The sequence below is a fragment of the Miscanthus floridulus genome, chromosome 12 (assembly GCF_019320115.1).
Source record: "Miscanthus floridulus cultivar M001 chromosome 12, ASM1932011v1, whole genome shotgun sequence".
Taxonomy (NCBI): domain Eukaryota; kingdom Viridiplantae; phylum Streptophyta; class Magnoliopsida; order Poales; family Poaceae; genus Miscanthus; species Miscanthus floridulus.
The window spans coordinates 83,654,847-83,664,940 of record NC_089591.1 but is presented as its reverse complement, the minus strand read 5'-3'; the positions used below and the strand labels follow the sequence as shown (position 1 = coordinate 83,664,940).

The 10,094-nt window shown below is 45.2% G+C and overlaps 1 protein-coding gene across 1 annotated transcript; it reads left to right on the top strand.

Annotated features, from left to right (window-relative positions):
- The first annotated feature begins 3,275 nt into the window (after positions 1-3,275).
- LOC136498172 (uncharacterized) lies at positions 3,276-5,302 on the top strand. Its single transcript, XM_066494126.1, has 3 exons — positions 3,276-3,517; positions 3,635-3,723; positions 4,916-5,302. The coding sequence occupies exons 1-3, from the start codon at positions 3,343-3,345 to the stop codon at positions 5,045-5,047; spliced, it is 396 nt and encodes a 131-aa protein (XP_066350223.1). The 5' UTR covers positions 3,276-3,342; the 3' UTR covers positions 5,048-5,302.
- Positions 5,303-10,094: the final 4,792 nt, after the last annotated feature.

The following is a 10,094-nucleotide window of genomic DNA, read 5'->3' as shown; positions in this document are numbered from 1 at the left end:
CTTTTGTTCACCGATGGTGCTGGGTGGTTAACCTGTTACAAGGGAGTCAGTTATTGATAAATGAAAGGAAAAGCAGAAGGGAGTTCAAAGAAACTTACCGCGTCGTCAGGGATGGCATATTCAGAATCGATCATGTGCCGATATGTGTGAGCAGAAGTCGCGAACAGTTGCTCTTTCCACTCTCGCCACCATTGCTTGTATGACTCGGTGATGAAAGATATTGGTGTCCAGGTGGATATATCAACATCTGTGGTATCGGCATCAGGAGAAAGTTGTACTACCTTGTTCCAGTCTGTTCCGCAGGTGATTGTTTCCCTGGGTTTGATCACATCGGCAAAGCAGAGTTTGATTGGCAGTTGCCCAAAAGCCAATTGGCGGGATACTGCCGATGGGTTGTAAAATTCATATGTAATGTTGGTGTTTTTCCCGCTGCCGAATGTGTTTACTGGAATTGCCCTGGGAGTGATGATAGCCATCATGAGCTCATTATCTTGATTCAGAGTGTCATCGGCAAAGTTGAAAAGAAGGGGGAATCTGTTTTCTTCGTCGATATAAGGCACCCAGGCCCTATGATCACGAGAAAGACCATTATAGAAGCTTTGAAAGAATCTGCCGATTTGGTCTTCGTTGGCTTCTGTTCCAGGAAGGACAATTATGGCTTCACCAAAATTGAGGGGTGAGCGTGTTGCCGATTCATCATCCCCGAGCACATAATCTTCGGCAATTTCTCGTGGGAATTGTTGAGCAAAAAAGTCCCATTGCAAACGTTTGTGCATATGGGCATTCAGCCACATGTTGATGAACCACCACGGGCCTCCCAGGTTGCCGATGGGTTCGCCAAGCAGAAGTTTCTGAGACACTTGGTGAAGAAGATGGTAAGTGGAGCTCAGAAGGTATCGGCCAAGAGGAAACCTTACGCCATTAGCCAGAAGTTCAGCTGCAGGGAGGAAGGCGTTGGTTGGTCCTACTGATCGACCACAGAAGATAAATTTTTCTAACCACATATTCAGGAATGTGGCATGTTCCCTCTGGCTAGGTGTCCCGGTTTTCTGGTATTCTTGAATATATCCTGTCCAACCGCCGATGTTACGGGTATTCACTCTATATTCAGGCTTTCTACCATAGATGGAGCCTTCATCGGCAGTTGAGATGTCCAAGCCAGTAAGCATGTGGACATCGGCAAGGGTAGGGGTAGCTGGGCCATGTCCAAACATAAAAGTATTGGTCGTATCTGACCAGAAATAAGCAGCTGCAATTATCATTGATTCATTTTTCTGCATATCGGCAATAGAGAGCCTGATACATTGGTCTAACTTTCGTTCTGCCCAGTATACTTGCATCGATCTATTAACCCTCAAATACCAATCTTTCCACCCTTTGGTGGTTTTGGGCCAAGATCGGAATGTGTCTTTCCACAAGTTCAGAGAGAAATTTTGGGCTCTAAAGGGGATTCTGTTAACCTCTGCGTTGATCAGATCGGTTGGATCTGGGTTGCCCATTGGTCCAAGGCATTGGACGTGTGGCTGATCGGTTGGGATAATTAATTTGTTGCGCAGTTCCTAAGGTTATGGAATCCAGAAGACAGAAGAAAGGAAAAATCACCAACTGAATAAATTTGCAAAAAGATCAAAGTAAAAGGTAGTGGAAGTGGAGCGAACCGCGGGGACGTCGAAGTTGATGGCCATTGTCTTGAGGAAGGTGGAGATACGAGCCGAGAACTTGAAGTTAGCGCCGGAGAAGGGTTCTTGTTGGTTGAGGTCGCGCGGTTGTTCGTCGGAGTCGCCGCCGGAGAGAGAGAATGCCAAGGATTGGAGGCTGAAGATAGAGAATGAGGGTTCCGGAGAAATCTATTTATAAGTCGGCCAGAATAAGGGTATTTTGGACTTATCTCTATGACGCGCGCATATAGGTCAAGGTGGTGCAGGGGGATATGGTAACTATTCGCGCGATAATCAGGGGATTGTACAGATGAGTTGATAACAAGTAATCATGACTTGGAAGGGATATTGATACATGATATTTTAATTCTTAAAATAGCAGCATTATCATGTTAAGATCTTGCCGATGGGTTGTTGTTTTGGTATCTCAATCAAGGCAAGAGTGGTTGGCGATTGTGCGATATTTACTGAAGTGCGTGGATCAAGATTAGATTTGATTGGATTTGATAACAAATCAAGTTTTGGCTTGGGGAATGAGTTACGGTAATTGGGCAAAGGCAAGCGTTATCTGGAGTAAATTTCGGAGCATTAATGGTTTTATACTCCGAAATTGGGGGGCATGTGTTGACACCGTTTTTTGCACGTGTCAAAATAATCGGAGTGGACCAATCGGCAAGGGGAAAGTTATTGAATACTTTGATAGCCAATGAAAGCCAGTTTGTAAAAATGGTTGCCGATAGTTGGTGATGATCGATGGAAAGGTTGATTTGGACTCGGGCGTTGCCGATGAGGTTGGAGGAGTTGTTGTCGATGCCGATGAAAGGAGGCTTGAAGACTACTGCCGATGAGACAGGGAGTATGCCGATGAAGGAAGACTTGACGACTACTGCCGATGAAACAGGGAGTATGCCGATGAAGGAAGACTTAAAGACTACTGCCGATGAAACAGGGAGCATGCCGATGAAGGAAGACTTGAAGACTACTGCCGATGAAGCAGGGAATATGCCGATGGGAAGGAGGACAGTGAGATTTCCATCGTAATTGAGGCGGACAGGGAAATAGATAGGAGTTGATTTCCTTTTCTATATTTGTTAGGTTATGATTCGTGTAAGAGTCACGTGTTTCCTTAGATATGGGATTGGTGTCCTAGTTGTGTTTGGTTGTGTCTCTTTAGATCAGGGTATAAATATGGAGTAAGGGGCAATGTAATAGACAATATCAATCAATATCAAAACCAACTTTTTACTCCTATTTGCATCTACTTACTTTTCGGCGACTTCGTCAATTTGCATATTTTTCCTTTTTACGAGTTCTCATTGATTCGGCGAGCTGCATCGCTTCAGTGCGACCTTCGGCGATTCTCGAGTTCCGTGTGAGCACCTCTTGGCCGTGACTTCCGGGCGTATCGCTGTTGTCAGGACCAAAGTGTTCGTGTCTTCATCCTTGTCGATTAGTAGGTCAAATCGACTGGCACGCTTTGGATATCGATTCGGGTATTAGCCCTTTGTGTTTGCAGATCACTTTTGCATCAACAATCTTGTTTAGTAGTTTAGAAATACATGAAACTAGTTTCAACTTACCTCAGCGAGCATGTTTATTACTCCTGCGGCTGCAGGTGGGCCCACTTCTGTCGGAGCTCGGAAACGAATCGAGCCAGGGCCCACTTCAATCGCTCGGAAACGAGATGGCTCCGGGGAAGCGAGGCAAGGCCAAAGGGGCGGCGCCGCCGCCGGCGACGCCCGCCGCAACCGCGACTGCCGGAGCTGGAGGGTTCCCGGGCTGCCTCCGCCTGATGCCGCCGTCGACCGTGGCCATATCCATCCACGCCAAGCCCGGCTCCAAGGTCGCTACCATCACAGGTTCGGTCTGTCTGCCCCCTTCTAGAGCATCCATCTCGGCTGTTACGGCCTCACGGGGGGTCTGTCCCTCTACCTCCTTGCTCAAACGATGACGCGCGTGTGTGGGGGGTTCTGCAGAGATCGGGGACGAGGCGGTGGGCGTGCAGATCGACGCGCCGGCGAGGGATGGCGAGGCCAACGCCGCGCTTGTCGACTTTATCAGCTCGGTGAGTCGTTCATTCATCGCAGTTACAAAAACATTTGGTCAATACGAATTGACTTCGATTCCGATAGTGTCTTTGCTACAGTACATCTTGAATACTCGCTAGTCTGGTTTCATAAACTTCGGATGAAAGCTAATAAAAACTAACCAGCGCTGATGAATAAACCAATTTGTCAGCGCTGGGAGTAGCAATTTAAACAGTTCAGATCTAACTCCCATAAAATTTAAGAAACCTGGCCTGGAAATTTCAAAAGCAAAGCTGGGACACAGAAGTCTGGCTTGACTGATTTCCTGATGCTGTTCAGTGGCAGGAACCAATCTATGTCTTTAATTTACATTGGTGATTTTAGAGCACCAAAGTAACTGGTTTACTTTGGTGCTTGATTTTGCAGTAGTTATTGCAATGATGTGTAAAACTTGAACTGCGCTTGATTTTTGAGCATGGAAAACTCCAGTTTGCTCCACTGCCACCAACGGAATGTCGAATTGTTCTTTTGGCTTATTAGAAGCATGTTGACAAGGAAAATTTGTCTAGCGAAGTGTTTGAATCATTGCTGGTCTAAAGTCTTTTTTTTGGGGGGTCTGCAACTCTGCTTGAAGTGCAGTCAATTATTCTGCAGAGGAGCTGCTATCATATTTGTTTCGATAAACTGAGACGTAATTTGTGTAAAGAGAATCAAGTTAGATGCGCGTTAACAACATAGATTAGGTGTTTCTTTTGTAAAGCAAAAAAGTTTGGTTGGTGTAACAGTAGCACAATAAAGCATTTGACTGCCTTATCTTCTTTTTTTTCTAGCACGGGGTTGGATCCGAACTCTAACTGTAGTATATAGCGCTGGGAATGACTTAGACAGTTCAGATCAAACTTCCAGGCTAACATATTCTGTAAGAGTAGCAGCTAAAACTATGCTGCTTTAGCTTTTACCAGATAATCATGTGAATAATCCTGATCAAGTAATCTGATCTTATTAGTTTCACTGTCAGAGTTCAACTCAAGAGGATAAAAACTGAGCTAGATTGGGTTGCACTCTTTGGTCCTATCGAGCTTTATTTCCTCTATACAATGTTGATATGGTTATGAACTAGGAGTCTAGGATAATCGAAATGGATGTTGTCAACTCTGTAAGTCACTCATCTGACATTTCCTTTCTCCGTCCTATCGTAATAATTTCTGTAAATCTCCATGAAATATGCAGGTACTTGGGGTGAAGAAAAGAGAAGTGTCTATAGGCTCTGGTTCTAAATCGAGGGAAAAGGTTGTACTAGTACAAGATGCGACTCTTGAAGGTGTCTACGATGCTTTGAAGAAGTCTTGTAATTGTGCATGAGGTATGTATGCTAAGCCTGGAATTACTTGAATGGGCATCAGAGTGTTTCTGATTAACATATTTGCCCTGTTAGTGACCTTCCTAGTATAGTAGCTCCTAGTGATCCTGTTCCAGCTTGCAAACAGAAGTTTGAAAAATGAAGTGACTGGCTAAAGATGAGGCTGAACTGCTTGTTCTCTTTGTTAAGTTGTCATAATGCATATATGTCACTGGGATGATGGTGTAGGGAATGCAAGTGCACCAAACATTACTAAACTTTGGTCTGTATGGCTATTGCACCCGTGTGGTGTGATCCTTGGTTTTGAACTGTAACCGTGTCATCTCTAAGCCTTTTGGGCCACATGGCTGGGCTGGCCTTTTGTGCTGTATTCCAGGGTCACCTGGCCAGATTCTACCAGCCTTGACAACTTGTTGCGCTCTCTCAATTTTTGTTAGACCTTCAATTCAACGAGAGTCGAGGGGGCGTGGGCGGCGTGGGCGAGATGATCGCTGTTTCCATCTTGATCCTAGCACAAATTGTTTTTAATTTTTGGTTAAACACCTTGGACCTGCGGACCAGTTGTGGCGACACGTACGTGCTGGCACGTAGTTTGACTGTAAGCTGGTCCAAACGTGGCTGCAACATTTACGTGCGTGAGCCGCTTCACAAACTTTTTGACGATCGGCTCGATGCAAATGCAGGTGCCATTTGCGGTCGCACGTCAGAGTCAGGCTCCTGCCTCCATGCCCATTCCATTCGACCTTTCTTTTTTAGTCATGTATGGCAGGGCTTCTCTAGATTCCGACTCTTCCGTGGAAGCTGTTTTTTTCCGAGCTATTTTTTTAATAAAAAACAGAGAAGTCGAAACTGTTTTGAAGAAGCCACAACGAAGACACCCCCTTGTTGGGCTTGCTGCAATCACCACGCGCAAGTTGTTGCTGCATTGTCAATTTGTCATTGCGCTGCCGCTGCAAACCATGAGCCCCATTTATTGTGTTTTTTTCTTCTTCTGAAAAACAAAAACAAAATTGAAACCGCAAATGTAGAAATATAGCGGATTCTACCGTTTTTCAACTGGAAATTTGTAACGATATTATACCGTTTTTTATCCACCCGATACACAGTTGCCGTATTCGTTGCCGTGGAAACAAATGAAACAGCAACAGCTTAGACATCTTCTGACCGTTTTCATCCCCTGAGGCTTTGCTAGCTTTTTCCTTGCTTTGTAGCCTCTCATTGTTTACACGCATACTCCGCATATATACTAGCGGCAAATGGCACCTGCATTTGCATCGAGCCGATCGTCAAAAAGTTTGTGAAGCGGCTCACGCACGTAAATGTTGCAGCGTGGAGATTGCAGCAAGCCCAACAGGGGGGGGGGAAGAAAAATTAAGGGGGTGTCTGGCACGGAGAAGCCATTGTGGCTCATTTGCAGACTTCTCTGCTTTTTATTAGAAAATAGCTCATCCAGAAAAACGTGTAGCACAGCTTCACGGAAGAGTCAGAGTCGAGAGAAGCCCCGCCATACATGTCCTAAAAAAGAAAGGTGGAATGGAATGGGCATGGAGGCAGGAGCCTGACTCTGACGTGCGACCGCGACTGATTGGATGGGATGCTCAGCAGGTTGTTTGTCTTGTACGACTTCCATTTCTTTTAATTCCAACTCCAAGGCGAAGCTGGAGCCGCTCCAGAAACCTTACAGTGATTGTAGCTCAGCGGGTAGGCTCTTTCCGATGCAACCTGTTTATCCATTTTTTATTTTTTTACCTGATGCAGGTACTCGTACTAGGTTTATTGTAGAACTAATAATAAACATGCTCATATGTTGCACCGAAATATTTTTTTGACCCCATTCGGCTCGCTGAATCTTGGTTGAAATTGGCTGAAAAACACTGTTCTAGTTAAAATATTATGAGAGAAAAACATTGTTCCTGCTGAAAAAAGAAGCCGAACAAGCCAGATATGGAGTAAGCTAAACGGGGTCTTTGTTGCGTGACACTCATGCCGATTGTTATAAACTAGTTTATTTTGTTAGATTTAATTAAGCTTGGAGACACCTTAATTAAATCAAATGTTTCGGTGCTGCCTCAAAAATATCATATATACGGTGCTCTTAATTAATGTTAGGTAGGTTTAGGTACACAATTAATGTACTCTTACGTACGTAGCGGTCAAACAACATGCATGAAAGTAAAGCACATGTAGTGAATTGATTCCCTTGGCCTCTTCCTTACTTGTTGGTAGTCACGAGCGCGCAAATATATTGCAAGCACAATGATGGATGCAGACATGGAGTGAACATTATATTCCTCGAGTTGAGTTGAGTTGAGACTCACGAGAGAGTTGCTAGCTTTTACGTACCTAGCTCCATGTGCACGAGAGAGAGCATATCCTGCGTGCATGGTTCCTGACCGACCGAGCCAAAGAGGAACCGTGTCAAAAATTGAAGGGAGAGGAAGATGACAACTTGGCATCTATCTCCTGGAGTCTTGAGTAAGGTCGACGTTTAGCAAGCAGGAGAGCCAATAATATATATAGTCCATTGTTTGTTGTAACATACAACGCTTGGTCTGTTCGCCGGTTGGTTTCTGGACTGGTTTGGACTGGCTGGTACTGGTTTGTTGTGAGAGGAAAATACTGTTGGCTGGCTGGTTTGGGCTGGCTGAAACCAACAAGCGAACATGGTGATTATATAATAGTTGGCTACTCCCTCTGACCTCCTTTTATCTGTCATTGCTATTTCCCGAGAAGTTAAGCATACTCTATTTTTTATCAAATATGTATAAGAAAATATTAATATTTATGATACATTATTTATATCATTAGATAGACCGTTGAATCATGTATTCATATTAAGTGTTGCTAATGTTTTCTATAAACTTAATAAAACTTAAGAAAATTTGATCAACACGAATACCATAGCGACACCTAAAATAAAAGGAGCGTAGATAGTACTTGTTTGTCTCGTAAAACTTTTTGGTTCTTATGCATGAGTTGGCTCCAATCTTTTCTCCTCTCTATCTCCTCTATCTCGGCATAAAACTTTATTTAGAACCCTTTAATATACTTCGCTCTTAGTACATGCTAGGCCGGTTCAAGTAGTCCAACTTATCACAAATAGTGACGTGACAATCACATTCACGACTACCTCATAGATGCATTATTCCTCCTACCCTCTCTTGTAAGCTTTATAACAATCCACGACTACCTAACACCGGGGCCAAAAAGGGCCAGCATACACTATCGCACGCCTATTGCTGGTAGCGCCCTACAAATAAAGCTGCTTGTTATTAGTGTCAGATTGATTACAGAAGTTGGCATGCATGCAGTTTGATGGTGCCTTTGCCTAATTGCTGGCTGCCCTACAACTCGATCCCCCCTCTTTCTTGATATGATATGATGGCCCTGTTCGGACTGGTTGAAAAAACAGCTGATGCTGATGCTGATATGTTATGAGAGAAAAACACTGTTATTTCACTGAAACGACAGCGAACAGGGCTGATAAACGTACCTACTAGATGAGATATTGATACCCTTTTCAAATGCTGCTACATGCATGTACACATCTCCAGATCTCCTTTGATATGCATGCATGCATGCTGCTCAGTCAAATAAACTGTGGCACCGGCCAGCCAGCTGCCACCGGAAGACAGGGAACCGCCATGCCATCGGCCATCGCCTTCATTCATATATAATCCTGCGTGCGTTCATCGACTAGAGTCAGAGTACAGAAGAATCTGGCTTTGCCTTTGTTTAAACTCGACCTCCTGCTGATGCAGTGATGCTCCATCCAGTCGACACAGGAAGTAGTACTCCCTAAATATCTATCGTCATTGGTGTACGTGTCATAAGTTTGATTTGATTTGTAAAAAATACGTGCAACATTTATATCTCTAAATAAATTTATTAAAAAACTAAATTTAAAGATATTTCTAATGATACTAATTATGTACTATAAATATTAAATTTTTTTAATATATATTTAATCAAAGTTGTTTAAACGATAGGATATTAAGAGACAGGGGTAGTACCTACTAAGCCGGTGGATGGCTGGTCCTAGACCTGGACTCAGTGTCCGTGTCTGTCAGGTTCAACGCTGATCGACCGACTGATGAGGCATGCATGCAGGCGATGCCGATGAGATGTGTCAAGGGCTAAGACTGGCGTCCGCCATTGACCATGTACTAGTAGTAACGTGTACAGACTCGACTCCGGCCAGACATGCTGTTGACTGGTTGGTGCTGATGTTGATTTAGGTTAGCTGATGTTAGTTTTTTATAAGAGAAAAATAATATTAGTTGGTTGAATAAGGCTGGCTAAAATCAACGAAGGGTGAGAGACGGGACGGCCGGCAGTGGCTGGCTATACCGGCAGGCTTTTGCTGCGAGCTTGGCGAAGCTGGGACTGGGACAGTGGGACTGCGACAGAGAATCACAGAAACGACGACACCGGCCGGCTGCAGGTTTTATCGGTCTCGGCATCATCCGCAGGCACAAGCACGACGGCATCGGCAAATGTTTAAGGCTGCCGCCGCCTGTTTACGTGTCGAGTGCCGATCGACCAGCGCGCTCCTCCGGTCGGCGTTGATTGGCTCCGTCCGTCCGTCGCGGTCAGCCAAATCTGCACGCGAGGCTAGCTCATCGTCATCAGTCCGTGCGATTTGCAACTGCATCTGCATGCAGGCATGCCCGACGAGCAACGAGACAGCTAGCTAGCTCCACCACCGTGGTGCCTGCGATCGTTGTGTCGTCCTTGTCCAAGCACAGGTGCACAGCAGAAGCAGAGCATGCAGGCCGGCCCCCCCTCGCGCACTGGGCCTGGGCGCCCGCCGCCCGCCCGGACTGCTCCTGCTGGGGCCTCGATCGCCAAGTGCCCATGCCCATGCATCTCGGGAAGGAGAACCAGCCAAGATGTCTCTAGTGACGGACAGCTCGGGCAAGCTCAGTACGTGCTCCTTTTTACTGTATGTATTTCTTCGGGTCTGTCCCGCTCCGATCGAGCAGACCGTGACATGATAAGGTTGCTCGATCGGACTAGAGCAGACTCGAAAAAATGCGTAAAAAGGAA

Bases quoted from the DNA above. Each gene is read 5' to 3' on its own strand.
- LOC136498172 (XM_066494126.1), top strand. From the start codon at position 3,343: ATGGCTCCGGGGAAGCGAGGCAAGGCCAAAGGGGCGGCGCCGCCGCCG. The intron at 3,518-3,634 runs GTTCGGTCTGTC...GGGGTTCTGCAG, and splicing joins CAAGGTCGCTACCATCACAG to AGATCGGGGACGAGGCGGTG. The intron at 3,724-4,915 runs GTGAGTCGTTCA...TGAAATATGCAG, and splicing joins TTGTCGACTTTATCAGCTCG to GTACTTGGGGTGAAGAAAAG.